The following is an 18,494-nucleotide window of genomic DNA, read 5'->3' on the forward strand; positions in this document are numbered from 1 at the left end:
TTCTCCCTGGAGCCGAATGAGCCCTCGGACCAGAGGCCTTCTTTGAGGTCATCGCACCGACCAGCCAGATCCTAGTTGGTCACCTCCTCTCAGTCGACTCGAATTCTGTCTGAGCTAGACATGGACAGGATGATGCTGAGGTTCATTCAGAACCAAATCCAAATGGGAGTCTTGCCAGGCCCCTCTCCGGCCGAAGAGGGGCCCTCCATGCCCTTCTTCCATCCAATCCCTCCTTCCCTGATCCAACTTGTGGTTTCGGGGTTTATGGATCCGATGATCCTCTGAGCTGGGGGTTTGGCACCGACGGTTCCTCCAACCTTGATGCCAGCGATTACCTTGAGTTCCTTGGATCTAAGCAACTCTCAGGGTCGAGAACGGGTTGTTGGATCCAAGGGAATGGAGGTGTCTTCGGCTCGGACTTTGTCGGATCCAAACCATTCCTTTGGAACCCTGGCTACCTTGACTTCAGCTCCGATCCTCACTGCAGAGCCGGGGAGAGCTTCCTCCTTGTTGGTTGCTAAGGAGGTGCACTCTTCTTCTGCATTCGACATGGTGGAGAGGGTTCTCTCCCAAGGATTGAGACCCCAGCCCATCACCTTGGACTCCATCCAGGCTCCCATGGATTTGGTCATGATTCCCATCAGCTTGTCCCAGGAACAGCCCGTGCCAGAGGACCCCCAGATGGATCCCATTGTGGAACCCCCCCTGTGACTTACAAGCCCTCTTCAGAGAGTCCCACTGAAGAGGGTCCCCATAAGCACGCATGTAAGAGGAGGCACATGGACTCCCCCAAGTCCCTCACTGAAGATACTGACTTAGATGAAGGTGAGGGTTCCCCCAGGTCACCTCCCGAGGATGTCTCCTTTGGAGACATCATGGAGATCCTCTGCCAGAGGGGAGGTTGCTCAGCCCCAAAATCCTCTACAGATGAGTCAGTATTCCTGGAGGCCTTTGACATGGGCCCATCTACATCCTGGGTGTCCCCTCCTGCATATCCCTTAGTGGATCTCATTACCACGCAGGCATGGAAGGAGCCTTACACCTTAGATCCAATACCCAAACACCCAGACAGGATCCTCTCTCCTCCCACAGACAGACAAGCCTGGTACAAGGGATCCCCGGTGGATGCTGTGGTGGTTGCAGCTGCCACCAAGAGAGAACTGGCACAGGAAAGTTCTTTGGTCCACCCTCCAGACAAGGAGTCTAGGGCGGTGGATTGATTTGGGAAGTGAGTCTTTTCTTCAGTGACGTTTTCTATTTGAGCGCTGAATTATTTGGCACACGTCATACGACTTCAGTGAGACCTAGTCACAGAGTTCGCTGTGTCACCGTCAGAGTCTTTGTCACCAGAGGACAAGCAGCTGTTCTCAGCGAAAATGTCGACTCTAAAGTCTGTTTTGAACACGTCCATGAGTCTTCTTTCCCATGCCACGGAAGGAGTGGCTAGAGCGGCTGGGACCAGCGTACCTATGAGGTGTCACGCTTGGCTCAGACTATGTCAATTTGCAGACCCCTTCAAGGCGTCATCCACAAATGCTCCCTTTGATGGGTCTTACCTGTTTGGGAAGACAGTACGTGACACCCTGGTCCAGAGCGAGAAGGACAGGCTGCTTCTCTATCCCTCAAAGATCCTTTTCTAGGAATCAGAGGGGGCAAAAGAAGATGTGATTCCGAAAATCTCAGTTTTCCCGGGACTCTAATTCGTCCCCTAGAGGCAGAGGGGGACATGACAGATGCCACCCCAGAGGCAGAGGGGAGATAAAGGAACTTTGCAGCTAGGGAATCCTTCTCGGACAAACCCACGCAGCAACCCTGAGGGGTTGCCTGACTGTCCTACACTGGAGACAGTCGGGGGAAGATTGTCATTGCACCTAACGGCTTGGGAGTCCATTACGGCAGACCGTTGGGTGCTCCAAATAATTTCCAGAGGCTACTATATCCCATTCGTTGCCCCACCTATTCAACCAAAATGCCTCCCGGATGTTCCACCTGCTCAAAGGGAGGCTTCAGCACAAGACATTTCAAAGCTGCTTCGCAATAGAACCATCGAACTGGTCCCCTCCAGATCAGTCCAGATTAAGCGTTTACTCCAGGTTCTTTTTAATGCCAAAAAAGACGGGGGACCTCAGGCCCATATGGACCTGTCAACCCTGATCCTGACCATAGCCAAGTAGAAATTCCGGATGGTCACCTTGCAGTCCATTCTACCTTACCTCCGAGAATGTGACTGGATGTACTCAGACCTCCAGGATGCTTACTACCATATCAAAATTCCCAGAAGTTCCAGGAGATTCCTTCACTTCTGGCTGGGAGCCAATCATTTCCAGTTCAGAGCCCTACCCTTTCGTCTCACCACAGCCCCCAGGGTGTTTACCAAGGTTATGGCAGTTGTAGCGTCTCACCTGAGGCTTCAGGGGATTCAAGTGTTTCCTTACCTAGAAAATTGGCTCCTCACTGCTGCCACCAAGTGTCTACTTTGCATGGCCAGAGACTCCTTCCTGCATCTTGCAGTCAACCTAGGGATTACCATCATCTCCACGTCCCGCTTGAACCCTACACAGACCTTGGAATTTATAGGGGCATGGCTGGACACTGCACAATTGCAAGTCTTTCTCACACCAGACAGGGTTAAGAACCTACGGGCCCATGTATTAGTGATCCTCGGTCAAAGGCTACCAACAGCGAGCGATGTTCTCCGAGCCCTAGGCTCCATGGCCGCAGCAATCTCAATCCTTCCCTGTGCTCACCTTCACATGTGTGTGCTTCAGTGGACCCTGGCAGTACAGTGGTCTTGGCTAGACCTCCCCAGGGACTATCCAATAAGAATCAGCAGAGCCTGCAAGATGTCTCTTTTCTGGTGGCTCCAATCCCTGGAAATATTGACAGGTCGACCCTTCATAACACCCACAGCCCAAGCCACAGTGACCACGGACGCCTCCCAGCTCAGGTGGGGGGGGGACTATTTGGGGAGAACGGTCCAAGGCACGTGGTCCCAGACCGAGACCAGATTGCATATCAATGTTCTGGAGATGAAGGCAGTGCTTTTAGCGTTGCAAGCCTTTCATGCTGTTCTTCCCCCGGGGACTATTGCGGTTCAGTCAGACAACAAACAAGGAGGAATCAGATCTTACTCTCCCTTTTGCGAGTCTGTGAGAGTGTGGGAGTGGGCGATCTCCACCATTCAGTTTCTGATTGCAACGCACATCCAGGGATGCTCCAACATTTTAGCGGACAGACTGAGTCGGACTATTCTAATGCCATATGAGTGGCCTCTGAAGCAATTGATAGCAGAGGAGATCTTCCTTGTGTGGGGTCAGCCTTGCTGCGATCTCTTCACATCTCCTTCCAATGCAAAGTGCAGCAAGTTCTTTGCTCTGATTCCCTCACCAGGGGACTTCCCCAGAGATGCTCTTGTCCATGCTTGGCCTCCCGGGTTACTGTATGCTTACCCCCCATTACCTCTCATTCCGAAGTTTCTTCAGAAAGCTTGCCGACTGGGGTGCAAAGTGATCCTCATTGCCCCGTTCTGGTCTCTTCAAGTGTGGTTCCCCTTCCTCTGGTCTCATGTTCTAACTCCTCCTCAGATTCTGGATCATTGCCCGAATCTCATATCTCATCCCTCGGGCATCTGTCTGCCCAACCTGGACAGCCTCAAGCTGACGGCTTGGTTGCTCCAGTTCCCCTGATTGCTAGGACTCCCGGTCTGTCATCTTCAGTAAAGACTATTCTGATGGTATCCCACAAAGCTTCCAATAGGAAGGTTTATCGCAGCAAATGGAAGTGCTTCTCTATTTGGGCTTCTCAGAGGAACCTAGATCCTTTTACAGCCCCAGTTCCTGCGGTGTTGGAGTTTTTGTCCAATATTTTCCAACAAGGGACTAGTTCTTCCACGGTAAAAGTACAACTGGTGGCCATCTCTAATTTTCATGTTGCCGAAAATATGAATGCTTTGGCCTCTTTGAGACTGTATAAAGCTTTTCTGAAAAGCACCTTTCTTTTATGTCCTCTGGTTAAGGATTCAGTCCCTCCTTGGGACCTTACCCTAGTTCTGCAGGCGCTGGTTGCTCCCCCCTTCGAACCAGCAGCGTAAGTAGATTTGAAATTCTTATCCTGGAAGACAGCTTTCCTAGTGGCCATTACTTTGGCCAGAAGAGTTTCTGAGATCCAAGCTTTGTCTGCCGTGCCCCCTTACTTGTTCTTTCATAAAGACGGTTACGCGCCGCACGAACCCTTCTTTCTTACCGAAAGTTGCCTCTGAATCAAATATTAATCAGACGATTAATCTGCCTGTTTTCTTTCCAAATTTTCAGAACAAGGATGAATGTAAACTGCATTTGCTAGATGTTCATAGACAGCTTTGTTTATATTTACATAGGACTAAACCCTTTCGTAAGTCTGACCAGTTATTCATGTCATTTTCTAGACCCTTTTTGGGCAAATCCATATCCAAGGTCTCCTTAGCTAGATGGATTACACAATGTATACTGCAAGTCTATAAGGACAAAGGTGTGTCCCCGCCTGGTCCTGTTAAAGCTCATTCTACCAGATCTATGGCAACTTCTGCTGCTTTTTGGTCTAGGGTTTCGCTGGATGATATCTGTGCAGCAGCGACCTGGGCAAGGACACATACATTTATTTTTCATTATGAGTTGGATTTGATCTCTAGAGGGAGAGCATCCTTTGGCTCTGCGGTGCTCAGGAATATCCTTCCATGAGAGCCTCCCAGGAGTTTTGGTAGCTGAGGACTCTGTCCCACAGGTTGCAAATAAATTAAGTTAACTACTTCAGATAAAGAAGTTTTGTACTCACCATAACGTTCCATCTGAGTAGTTATACTTCATTTTCTGCAACCGTCCCGCCCTCCTTCCCCCGAACCTGATCTAGGTTAGCACTGTTATTGAGTTGCTGATAGTTTGGATAGTGGCAAACTCGATCTGAGGGAAGGTAGTATGGGTAAGGGGAGGAGCTTGGAGTTTGGAGCAGATGCTTCGAAAAATGTTGCCAGCTCGGATCAGATATGGATCCGAATACCCACAGGTTGCAGAAAATGAAGTATAACTATTCAGATGGAACATTATGGTGAGTACATAACTTCTTTTTTCTGCATTGCAGATGAAAGAGGAGGCTGAGCGGGTCCTGGAAGCAAAGAACCTTGCATTAGATGTAGCTATTGAGTGTCTAACTCTGCGAGAGAGTCGCCAGGCAATTGATGTTGTGAAGGACCCTGTAGAAAATGAGCTACATAAGGAGGTGGAGGTGATAGAGGGCATCAAGAAAGCCTTACAGCAGAAGATAAGCCAAGCTTTTGAGCATTTATGGTAAGTGAAGGCAAATAATAGGCATATATCACTTGCCACTTGGTGGTGTAAACATTGCCTTTAAGATAACCTGGCCATATTGACTAATGTTGATGCATTTTCCCACCCCATGTATAAATGGGAAGAGGGTGTTGATGTTGATGATGATGAATACAATTTGCAAGCACTTCTGCCAAGTTGACCTTGGTACAGTTTGAAATTCAGGGTGACAAAATAACAACATATTGACACTTGTGCATGTTTGGTTGTTATATGCATAATAGTACTTGTGTGTACAAGACCATGACAAAATATTAAAATTGTTATCTTAGATGGTTTCTTCTGTAGCTGTAAGCTTAAAACAGTTACCCACTTTCTCACATCTGGTAGTTATATAAAAATGTTTCACATAGTTGTTATTAATTTAGGCAGTTGTTTGTCTTAGGTGAAAACTGAAAACAGAAACATAGAAGTAGAGACTTTGATAGTAGCCAAGGGCTACTTGTCCCACAAAATCTGCTGATTTTTCATGCCTTCTGGATATCCCACAAATGCTGAATAACCAGTAGATGTGATGTTATCTTTTTTTCATTCTTGAACGAATGAGTTATGGAGCCGATCCTCGGATCTGACTCAGCTGCATATTTTAGACTTTGGATCCAACTCTCGAGCTCCTCCCTGCACCCATAATGCCCTCGTCCATCCACAATACCTCAGATCTCATTTTCTGCCATTGTATTCAGACATAGGGTCCTTCTCTTGAGCATTTTAGTTAAGTTTTCTCATAAGTGAAGTTAACTTTAGTCTCTTCATTCTTTTAAATTCCACTTCTTTTGTTATTACAACCTCCCTCCTAGCTTTCAGGTGCTTTCTGTGTTTTAGAGTTATTACAGTCATTTTCTATAGTATTTATTTGTTTTTATTAACTGGGAAAGTACGACTGGGCAGAGTCCATTTTCAGAGGAGGCCTGGGGAGAAAAGCTCCTCCACAGTACATTTATATTAACAAGTGAATGTCAAATAGTTCTCAGAAAAATAAGTCACATTTCTCATGAAACAACAAAAATAATTACAGGCAGGTATATACAGTAAAGTATTTACTTCAACAATTATAAGCCTATGCAGTTGTTCCAGCTGTAAAATCTTGCAAATGAATTGTTACTGCAGAAGGGAAACATTATTGTAAAGAAGTTAAGTGTTCTTTCATTTAAGTAAAGAAAGGTGTGCAAGAAGTTTAAGATATGTAATGAAGTTAGTTGTAACATTTTATAGGAAGGGAGATTTTAGCATTGTATAGATTTGTAAAAAAGTTTGAAAGATGTATTGAAGTAAGTTGTAGATAATGTAGGAGGGGATGGAAGATATTAGTATTATAAAGGAAGATAATGGTAATAGCATAAGACAGAGGGCATGGTATAGAATTGTTTCTATTTACGACGCCTGTTCCAAATTGGTTTATCTAGAAGGTTTATAACTTAGGTATATAGGAGATGCATGAGAGGGGTAGAGTGGTGGAAGGGGCCGGAAAGAAAAAGAGCAAAATGAGAAGTGTTTATAGGGGGTGAAAAGGGATGTATTAATTCAAATGCAGGAGAGAAAGTTGTTAGGAGTGTAATGATTCAAGAAGAGGAGGGCAAAAATGTTGTGATAAGCAAAAAGGAGTTTGTGTGTAGTAATATATTCTGTTGTTACTATAGCTGGTAATCCTCTGTCTATGTTGTTGTTGTTTGTCTTTCAGCTTTTTCCCGGTAAGGGGTCACCACAGCGGAACTCCGGTCCGCTAATGATTGGCAGTAGATTTTTACGAAACGCCGAGGTGCCAGCTCGACGCCCAACCTTCAACGAAGGCATGCCCATTTACGCGCGCATGTCTTTCGAACGGTACCCAACCGCGGGGAGGACATGCAGACTCCATACAGAAGGCATTCCCAAGCCACGCCAAGAATCGAATGGGAGAACCTTGTGTTGTGAGGTAACAACGCTACCGCCGTACCACCACGGCTTTATTTTACCCTCAGTTACAGGGTAATTCTTTATTACCATCACTGGTATTTTCCTCTTCCTTCCCTTCTAAACTGTCTCTAAAAAAAAAAAGTCTTATTCATTTCTAGTTTGTGTTGTTGTACCTGTCTTCAACTGTCATGGTTGACAAGCTGACAGATTTTAAAAAATACACTTCTTTCAGGCACAATATCCCTAATTCAGATGCCCACAAGGAGTGCATATGCTGTCTCGGAGCAGCTCATCTCAATTTCAGCTGCTCTGTATGTACTGCCTTTAACACTAGAGAGTTAGCTGATAGACAAAGCAAACTCATTTTGAAGGGTCTACTTCCTCCATCAACCACTTCTTTAGAGGTGCAAATCTCCAGTAACTCCTTTAAAACTCCTTTGGGAGCATAAAAAGTTATCCACGTTGAAGTCTCCCAGGAATTCCTTGAAACTGCCTCCGTAAGTAGCATAACTTTCAGATCCGATGTCCTTGGAACCGAAGGTTCATACTTTGGATCCAAAATCTTCAGATCCTAAAGCTTCAGATCCAATTATTATTTTAGCTAGTCGTTGGATCCGAAACCTAGTACATCATATACCCCCAAGAACTCACTGTCCTGAGTTCATTTTGGATCCAGTCTCCCCTAGGCTCCACTCCACCTTCATGCAACCCCCCCAAAAACACTCTAGGTCCTAGTTTACTGCATCCTTCAGGTTTTCCAGAAGTCTTTCTTGAAGGGACATTATTCTCCTGGGTTGAATGTTTACGTCTCATAGGTTCATAGGTTCATACTAGGCTATCTGCCCTAGGGCATTTATAAGCCTAGCCAGAGTATGTTTGGCTTTCGCCACCCATTTTAAATTAATTTTGCTATGCCCTTTTTCAAGGTTAGTATACTGTGCCTCTGTCTAACAGTGACACAGAAGTGATACCCGGGGTAAACCTACGATCTCCCATCCACTCATCAAGATTCCTCTTGAAAAGAGTCAATGAGGGACTCTGCCTAACCTGGACTCGGATTTTATTCCAGAGTGAAGGGAGCCTCTGGGTTATGAATCTGTCCCTCCAGCATGTCCTATTTATTTCAGTGCTGAGGTTCAAGTCTCTCGAGTGCGTAGCTCGATGGGATTTGGATTTTTTGAGGTGCAGCATGTCCCTTAATTCTGGGTTGGACATGGCCTTATACGTCAGGCACAGGTCACCTCTGAGCAGGCGGTATGCCACTGAGTAGAGCTGGAGTTTCTTTAACCGGGCAGCATATGGCATCTGTTTGAGCCCTTTGATCCTCTTGGTGAGGTACTTTTGGGGTCTTTCCAGTTGCTGCAGGTGTTTGGTAAGGTACATCCCAAAAGGGGCATTGTACTCAATTATGGGCCTGATGAGGGATGAGTAAAGAGGCACGATGACCTCCCCTAATCTAGATGTGAATCCCTTCATGATTAGGTGGGCTATATAAAATGTTTTTCTAACCACTTTGGCCACGTGGTTGTCAAATGAGAGACTGCTATCAACTTGGGTCCCCAGGTCCCTAATTACTACTTCTGCTCTTAATGGATTACCACCCATGTGGTAATTTGTGGTCACTTGGTTTTTGCCCAAGGGGATGACTGTATACTTTTTGGAATTTAGCTTGAGGCTATGGCTCTGACACCAGTTGTCTGTTTCAAGAGGCCCTTTTGGAGGATGCTTGTGTTGGCTGGAGAGTCGATTATGGCGCCCAGTTTGCAGTCATCTGCGAACTTGGTCAGCCACAGTCTTTCCGTGTTGGCCTGTACCTCCGAGAAATATATACCAAACAAGAGAGGTCCCAGGACTGAGCCTTGTGGGACGCCACTTGTAACTGGTTTGGAGTCTGACATGGCTCCAGCAATTCTAACCATGTGGGTTCTGTCCTTGAGCCAGTTTGCAACCCATCTAGTGACATAGGGATTTATATTTAAGCTGGTGAGCTTATCTATAATGCCCGAGTGGGGTATTGTATTGAAGGCTTTTGCGAGGTCCAGATAGGCTGTGTGGACCACCTTCCCTTCGTCATTGGCCTTGGTGGCTGTTTCAAAGAAGTCAACCAGGTTTAAGAGGCAGGATCTGCCCTTAACAAAGCCAAACTGGGTAGGATCCAGTGTCTGTAGGTCCCCAATATCTTTATTTATGAGGTCCATGATGATCCTTTCCATAGCTTTGCAGACCAAGCTAGTCAGGCTTATGGGGCGATAGTTTCCAGGGTCCGTTGAGGCACCACCTTTGTGGAGAGGGACCACTGTTGCTGTACGCCACTCTTTGGGTACATATCCTGTAGTAAGGCTGAGATTGAACAGTAGTTTTATGTTTGGGTTTAGCTCTTCTTGGAGTTCATGTAGGACGCAGCCTGGGACACCGTCGGGTCCCATTGATGCTGTGTTTTTTGCTTTGCTAAGGTCTTTTCTCAATACACGTAGATAAGTAGCTTTGATAAAATATTTTTAATTATTATTATATTTATTATATTTATTAGATTTTGAAACTAATTAAATATATATAAGTATGTTTTTATGATAATTGATTTTAGTTTAGCACTGTTGACACTTTACACACAATATAAAGCATCTTAAGCTTTTTATGTTAGCAGACTGAGTTTTCTACAATTTCATATACATTTTAAGCTGATTGTATTTACATTGCACATATATAATGGAGATCTGATTTAGTTTCAGGTCTTTGAATATGACTATAGGCGCTTTGGTAAATGCTATTGAACATTATTAATTATGTTATTTATATTTGTATTTAATATTCATACATCTTTTATAAAAAGTAATAAGGTATGTTTTATTAAGGTTTTTGTGGTGCTTACAATAATTTCTTTAAGTTATATAAAGTATTTAGAAGATTACATATGTAGTAGGTTTAAATAATCAAATAGTTTAGTTTGTTTGTTTTGTTTTAAGTATGAAGTTTTATAAATAGTACAAAGTAAATATTTTAACAATGAATTTCTTTCTTTAAATAGAGTTTTGATGTATGTTTAGGAACAATGCATATGTATTAGTTGTATAGTATTTTGTTTCAAGAAGTCATGAAAGTGTTCTGTATAGTATATCAGACAAGAAGGCTTAAAAGATCTACGGATCTCTTTGTCTCTTTAATAATGACAAATATGCTTTTAGCTAATCGCATAATTGAATTACAGATTAATTAATGTATTGAATAATGAGACTGTCTTTTACTATATAAGCCTAAGGTTCATTCTGATGTATATGGTCTGAGGAAGCGTATCAGGAGATACGCGAAAGTGCTTACCACCGTTATACATAAAATTTTCACAGTTTTATCTTTGGTCGTGGAGAGTCTAAAGTTTGTTTTTCTAACATCTTTCTGAACTGGATGTGGATAAGATGATGTGAAAATTCCTCAGAGCTCAAATCAAGATGGGAGCAATTCTGGTTTCATCCTCTGTTGAATCCATGAGTCTTCAGGTCACTACTCACACAGTGCTATCTCCTTCTCTGATCCAGCCCTCAGTTTTGGAGCCCCAGGATCTGACAGCTCTGAGAGGGTTAGTGTCAGATCCAAAGAGTATTACTTCCTTGACACCGACAGCATCCCTGACCAGTTCTGCACCTATACATTTGGATCAGAATGGGTCTTGGAGGTGAAGCACTAGCACTGGATTTATGGGGTTGGGGTCTACTCCAGTATTATCAGATCCTTCCCTGCCCCTTGGAGCCTGGGCTCTGGACAGTTGGGATCTGGTTTTCTTCTCCAGGATGGAACCGGTCAGAGTTGTGATCTACCCATAGTGGAAGTCTCGATTCTACTGTGGATGGCCAAGGCTTCTCTGGGTCCATCTGTCTTTGAGGTTGTGGAAAGGGTGTTTTCTCTTTCTAGACATCTGGTTTCTCATTCCTTAGATCCACTCCCTTTTCCCTCTTCAGTTCCAAGTTCTGAGTCCATCAAGCTTATTCCACAGGGACAGCCAGTTCCAGCTAGCTTCCAGTCAGTCCCTGTAGAGGAACTCCTCATCTTTTCTGATACCTCTGCTGAACATCCCCCAGAGGACATCAATCAGAAGAGGACATGCAAGAGGAAGCACATAGATTTCCTGTTGGAATCTCTCACTGAGGATACTGATTTCGAGGAAGGAAAAGGGTCCCCCAAATCACCACCTGTTGATGTCTCCTTTGGAGATATATTAGAGATCCTTGGGCGGAAAGGTATTTGACTTTCTCATAATCCTTCTCCAGAGGAATCAGTATTTTTGGAAGCTTTTGGTTTTGGCCCGTCTATGTCTTGGGTGATCCCCCCTGGTGGATGAGCTTATTGATTTAATCTCTCAACAGGCATGGAAGGAGCTGGATTCCATTCAGCCTATACCAAGACAGCCTGTCAAATTCCTAGCTCCCTGTAAATATAAACCCCACTGGAGGAAAGGAGTCCCAGTAGATGCTATGGCGGTGGCGGTAGCCACTAAGAGAGAGCTAGGAGAACAGAGCTTATTTGTCCACCCACCAGAGAATCCAGGATGCTGGACATATTTGGAAAGTGAGCCCTTGCCTCAATGACATTTGTCTTGAGGTCTCTTAACTACTTGGCACATTTTACAAGACTGCAGAGAGATTTGATGAAAGAACTGTGAAATTCTCTCTCTGAGTTCATGTCTGCAGATTTCAAAGATCATCTTCTCAGTTGGCCACTCTTTTATCAATTTCCAATGCATCCATGATCTCTCATGCAGCTGAAGGTTCCTCACGGGCTGCCAGTTCAGGCATTGCCATAAGGAGACATACCTGGATGTGGCTATGCGACTTTTCAAAACCTTTCAAAACATCTTTCATTAATGCTTCCTTTGATGGCACATCTTTATTTGGTCCATCTGTGAAAAAATGCATCTGATGTTGTTAATCTTCTTCCCATTCATCACTGATGGGTTCAGTTCCGAGCCCTTGGAGCCAAGTCAACCTAATACCAAGCTCGCGTACACCAAAAACTCTCGAGCTAAGCTGCTACCCACAATACCCTTCTCCCAGTTACCTCAGATCTCGTTTGCCGCGCAGCAATATAGCAGCGTTTCACCGAGCTCTCCAGCTAAGTGTCATATTTTTATAAAATTTACTGTATTTTGAAACCTTTTTTCTAATCTAACTCTTTTTTCTACCCTTTTTCTATATCTAGCTCTACCCTTCGGGTATTTCTTATACCATCATTAGTAATGCCCTCTCCTACCCTTGTGGTATTGTTTGATATCATCGTTGGTATCTCTCCTTTTTCTATTTCTCTCCTTTACTTTCTAGCAGCATTTTGTTTGGTTGCTTCTTTGTGTGTTGGATATGTCTGATAAAAATGTGACTTCAGGATTCAAACATTGCACTTCCTGCAATGGCAAACTCCCCAACAGCGACTTATACGATGATTGTGTCTATTGTCTGGGGATTTCTCACCTCTCTGTGAAACCTTCTTGCCAGATTTGTCTGAGCTTTAGTCAATTGATGCTGAATGAGAGGAAAAATAAGCTTATCATGAAAGGCCTACTATTCTCACCTTTCTCAGAAGCCTTTTCTGTGTCGTATGTGTAATGTGTGCAATGTTTTTGCAAAGAGGTTATCCTCAGGATATGATTCAGGAGGTCAGGGACGAGGTTATGGCAGGTCAATATGACAAATATCCCCCTATTTTGGGGAACAGCTCTTTTTCAATGCAGTACCAAAAATCTAGTGAGGATGCTGATTTGCAGTACAACAGAGCCTTTGTTACTAACTTTAGTAAGGACTCCTATTTCCTTAGAGGTGTTATTGAAAGAGAATGGGGCAAATTTGTTGAACTTACAGATCTTGAAATGTTCAAGAAACATACCCTTAAGTTTATATACAGAAAGGGACAGAACATTAAGGACATGCTTGAACAGAACAACAACACCCATGTACCCTCCCATAGGAAGAAAGGGACATATAGGTCTGGTTCTTGTCCCCAATACCCCCACATTGCCCACGCGGAAAGTATTTATATTAAGGGAAGAAACAAAACTTTGTTAGGCAATACATACACCAACTGTAATAGTTGTGGGGTGGTCTATATTGCCTCGTGTGGTCAATGCGAGGGGTTTTATGTAGGTAAAACAGAGAGACAAATGAGACGTCGAATTTATGAACACCTCAATGATATTAGGAAGTGCAATTCTACCAATGCATTATATAGACACACATTAACCTGTGGGGGAGCTAATTTTACTTTTTTTGTATTAGAGGTAGTACCTAGGGACATCAGGGGAGGCCCATGGGAATCTAAGTTGGCTTATCGTGACACCTACTGGCAAACAGTGTTGGATGCCAGTAAATTCCCGGGTCTAAACAATCACATTTCCTTGTTACCCCTGTTAAAACTCAGGGTGACTAAATTATGATTTTTAATTAGACCTGTTATTTATACTCATACATTTTTTCTGAGGATTGATGTTTTATATGTTTTAGAAATGTCTTCATATTTTTAAGAAACCCTTTCATCTTTTTTATATGTGATTTGTGTTGTATGTATAGCTTTATCCACTAATTGGTTATTAAGTATTAGCCTATTACTATTTAAACAGGGTTTCCACATTCCGTGTAATTTCTGATGAAGTCTGGGAGGTGTCTGGACGAAAATGCATGTCTTGTGGAGTGTTAAGCTTGTATGTACTAGCCAATAAAGAGTGGAGTTTTTCTGTCTTCGAAATCCAGTCTGTTTTGTTTATTATTTTATACAATCCATTCTCCCTTTTCTATGGGAGGATGTTTGGATGTGCTTGATAGACCTCCGGGATGCGTATTACCTCATCAAAATGGACAAATGCTCCAGGAGTCTCCTTCGCTTCCGTCTGGGAGCCAGTCATTACCAGTTTGCCCTGCCATTCGGTCTCTTGACGGCCCCCAGAGTGTTCATGAAATGCCTAGCAGTGGTGACAGCTCATCTGAGACTTCAGGGATTCCAGTTGTTTCCATATTTAGATGTTTGGCTCCTCTCCATCCCCACCAAGCACCTACTGATCATGACTCTCTGCTACACTCTCTCACTGGCAAAGTTTCTAGGCATCACAGTCCATTGGGAAAAATCCACTCTTCACCCTACCCAACAATTGGAATTCATAGGAGCAGTATTCAATACTCGAACAATCCTGGTTTCTCTTCCTCCTCACAGGCTTCAGAGGTTAAGATTACAGGTACAAGTGATGCTCTGTCAAAGAAAAGTGTCAGCAAGAGAAGTTCTACAGGCTCTGGGGTCTATGGCTGCAGCCATTCTGATTGTTCCTCTGGCAAGATTACATATGAGACTGTTACAATAGCTCCTTTTGCCCCAGTGGTTGGCAAACATTCACCCTCTAAACTCACTGATCCTCATCACTAATTCCTGTAAGCAAGATCTTCTTTGGTGGATGAGGACAGATGAAATTCTTTGGTGTCGCCCCTTCCAGACCCCTCAACCCAATGCCACGGTGACCACGGACGCTTCCCTGATAGGGTGGTGGGAGGCACTTTCAAGGAAAGACAGTCCAAGGCATGTGGTCCAACTTGGAGGCCAACTTGCATATCAGTGTTCTGGAGATGAGAGCGGTGCTGTTGGCGTTGCAGGCACTACATCCACTCCTTCCATCAGAAACAATTGCAATCCATTCAGATAATATGTCATTAGTCTGGTACATAAATAAATAAGGAGGGACCAAATCCTACCCCCTGTGTCGAGAGGCCATGAGAATTTGACATTGGGCAGTAGCTTCCAACTGTTTTCTTATAGCAATGCGTATCCCGGGGAGCTCCAGCGTAATTGTGGACAGGATGAGCAGATGCATCCTCCTTCCACACGAGTGGTCTCTCAATCCGAATCTGACGGCAGAAATTTTCAGCCGTTGGGGCCAGCCTTGCTGCAATCTTTTTGCATCCCCCTCAAACAACAAATTCAGCAGCTTCTTTGCCCTTTCCCCCCCCAGAAGGGGAGTCATCAAGAGACGCTTTGACTCACGATTGGCCCACAGGTCTCCTCTATGCTTATCCTCCAATTCCCTTGATACCTCTTTTTTTAAAGAAAGCAATTCAGTTGAGATGCAAGGTGATCCTTATTGCCCCATTCTGGCCTCGACAAGTGTGGCTCCCCTTTCTCCGGCCTCACCTATTACAACCTCCATGGATCCTGGACACTCGTCAGGATCTAATCTCTCACCTCCAAGGGTTGACTCCCCCAAATCTGTCCACTTTCAAGCTGACAGCTTGGTTTCTCCATTTCTGTTAGTTGCCAGGCAGGAGTCCCTCTCCTCACCTATTCACAATATTATTCTGGCCTCCCATAAACCATCCACCAGAAAACTCTACAGAGATAAGTGGAAAAGGTTTGTTCTTTGGTCCAGACAACAGATGCTAGACCCCTTCGCAGTCCCTGCATCTGTTATACTTCACTACCTTTCTGCGTTCTTCAACAATGGAGCTTCAGCTTCCACTATTCAAGTCTACTTGGCAGCTATCTCCAATTTTCAGTTTCCACCTGCATTTGCAGGACTTTTCTCAAATGAGTTTTCCATAGCAGACCCCCAATCAGATGACCTGTAGAGACATGGAATCTCTCTGTGGTATTACAGTATCTATCTTTACCCCCTTTTGAGCCTGCTGCAAAATGTGACCTTAAATTTCTTTCTTGGAAATCTCTCTTTTTGGTGGTAGTCACATCAGCTAGATGGATTACGGAGCTACAAGCTTTATCCACCAAAAGTCTGTATCTAACCTTTCATAAAGACAGAGTATCTCTTTGTACTAATCCTTCTTTTTGCCCCAAAGTAATTTCTGATTTCTCTGTCAACCAGTCCATTGAGCTCCCAGTGTTTTTCCCAAATTATTCCAATAAAGGAGAATACTGTCTGCACTCACTGGATGTACGCAGACAATTACGTTTTTATTTAGACAGGACTAAATCTTTCCGCAAGTCGGATCAACTTTTCATCGCCTTCTCTGGACCAAAAATGGGATGTGCCATATCAAAAGGCACCTTATCAAAATGGCTCAGAGATTGTATTACCTTTTCATACTCTCAATCTAATGAACCTAAACCTGTCAATATCAAAGCTCATTCAATGAGAGCCATTGCAACATCTGTTGCTTTTCATTCCAGAGCTTCCATGGATGACATTTGTGCAGCAGCCATTTAGGCTCAACCTCATACTTTCATCAAACATTACAAATTGGACATGGTCTCCAGGGGAAGAGTGGCCTTTGGCTCAATGGTACTCAGGAATGTTCTTCCCTAAGGGCCACCCAGGTTTTAAAGTAGCTTGGGATTCTGTCCCATCAGTGATGAATGGGAAGAAGATTAACAACATCAGATAAAGAAATTATGTCTTACCATAACGTTCCATCTGTGTTGTTGATCTTCTTCCATTAATCACAACCCACCCTCCGTCCCCCACCAAAGGGTCCTGGTGGATATTACGGGTCCTTGTGGTGTTTTCAGGGTTTTTGCGCAGAAATGGCCTCTGCTTTTACTTCTATATGTTGCATGAAAACTCGATCTGAGGTAACTGGGAGAAGGGCATTGTGGGTAGCAGCTTAGCTCAAGAGTTTTTGGTGTACGTGAACTTGGTATTAGGCCGACACGCTTCCGAGGGCTCGGAACCGAACCCATCAGTGATGAATGGAAGAAGATCAACAACACAGATGGAACGTTATGGTAAGACATAACTTCTTTTTACCTACAGCAAACAGGAAGAAAGACCCTGTCTGCCATGGGAATCAAGTTTGCTACCCTTTAGCAAACCTTCTGTAAAATTAGGGAGGCCATAAGAAAATGTGGTTTCACAAATCTCAGGGACTTTCCAAGACCCACATGGGAACAACTCCTTCAGAGGCAGTGAAGGCAGTTCTAATGGTAGACATTGCCCTAGAGGCAGAGGAGGCCCACAAAATCAGGGTTTCCATGATTTGTTTCTGGATAGACTCTTTCGGCACTCTTGAAGTGCTGCGTGACTGCCCACCTCTGGAGGCAGCCGGGGAAGAATGTCCTTGTACCCAGATGCCTGGCCTATTATAACAAAAGATTCCTTTGTGCTATAAGTAATATCCAGGGGTTACATCATACCATTTTTGCAACCCCCATTCTACAAAAGAAAAAAGGTTCCCAATGTTCCACCCAGTCAGAGGAAGGCAGTAGCTCAAGAAATTCAAAAGCTGCTAGACAAATGAGTCATCCAAGAAGTCCCACCAGATCAAATATGATTTGGAACTTATGCTACTTTTTAGTGCCCAAATAGACAGGGGACCTGAGACCAGTTTTGGATCTGAGCAAACTGAATCAGTATGTGAAAAAGTCAAAGTTTTGAATGGTCATGGTGGAGTCCATTCTGTCTTTTCTTCGCAAGGATGATTGGATGTGCTCGATAGATCTTCAGAATGCGTGCTATCATATCTAAATAAACAGGTGCTCTCAAAGATATTAACACATTTGTCTGGAAGACAGTCATTACCAATTCAGAGCCCTGCCCTTTGGTGTTCACCAAATGTATGGCAGTGATGGCAGCTTACTTGAGACTTTTGAGCGTTTCCATATCTAGATGACTGGCTCCTCACCACCCCCTCCATGCATCTCTTCTAACAATCCAGGAACTATTTACTCCAGATTTGTCATTCACTGGAAATAACAATCAATTATGCCAAGTCAAAAGTGAAATGAGTACAGAGCCGGGAGTCTATTGGCACATATCTGAACATGACAATGCAAATTGCATCCTTGCCAACTTATCGCATAGACAAACTCAGATCTCTGGTTCATCAGATTCTTTCCCATTCATCTCCTCCAGCCAGATTCATTCTTCAAGTGCTGGGATCTGTGGCTACAGCAATAGTACTTCTTCTCTTAGCACGATACTATATGCATGTTCTTCAATGGAATATAGCTGTTCAGTGGTCTATTCTTTGACAAACTTTATCCTTTCCAGTCAAGCTTACACTGACTTGCTAACACCACAGTCACTGGTGTATCTAGTCGCACAACATTTAATTAAGTCGACCATTTTTTCTATGGCCGCGGTGACTATGGACACTTCCCAGTTGGGAAGGACGGCCCAAGGCACGTGGTGCCCTCAAGAGACCAATCCGCATGTCAGTGTTCTGCAGATGACAGCAGTTCTATTAGCAATGCAGGCATTTCAAGGTACTCTTCCTCTAGGAATTTTGTGATTCAGACTGACAACATGCCTGTAGTTTGGTACATCAACAAACAAGG

General features: G+C 44.1%; 1 protein-coding gene across 1 annotated transcript in view; it reads left to right on the forward strand.

Moving 5' to 3' along the window:
* The window catches only part of TEKT2 (tektin 2), a 1,280,616-nt gene that overhangs the window by 415,345 nt on the left and 846,777 nt on the right, over nucleotides 1-18,494 (forward strand). Inside the window, exon 4 of the mRNA XM_044059950.1 lies at nucleotides 5,113-5,318. Within this exon, the coding sequence (XP_043915885.1) occupies nucleotides 5,113-5,318 (206 nt within the window). The remainder of the gene's footprint in view (nucleotides 1-5,112; nucleotides 5,319-18,494) is intronic.

The sequence above is a fragment of the Protopterus annectens genome, chromosome 1.part2, assembly GCF_019279795.1.
Source record: "Protopterus annectens isolate FY-2018-M chromosome 1.part2, PAN1.0, whole genome shotgun sequence".
Classification (NCBI taxonomy): domain Eukaryota; kingdom Metazoa; phylum Chordata; order Ceratodontiformes; family Protopteridae; genus Protopterus; species Protopterus annectens.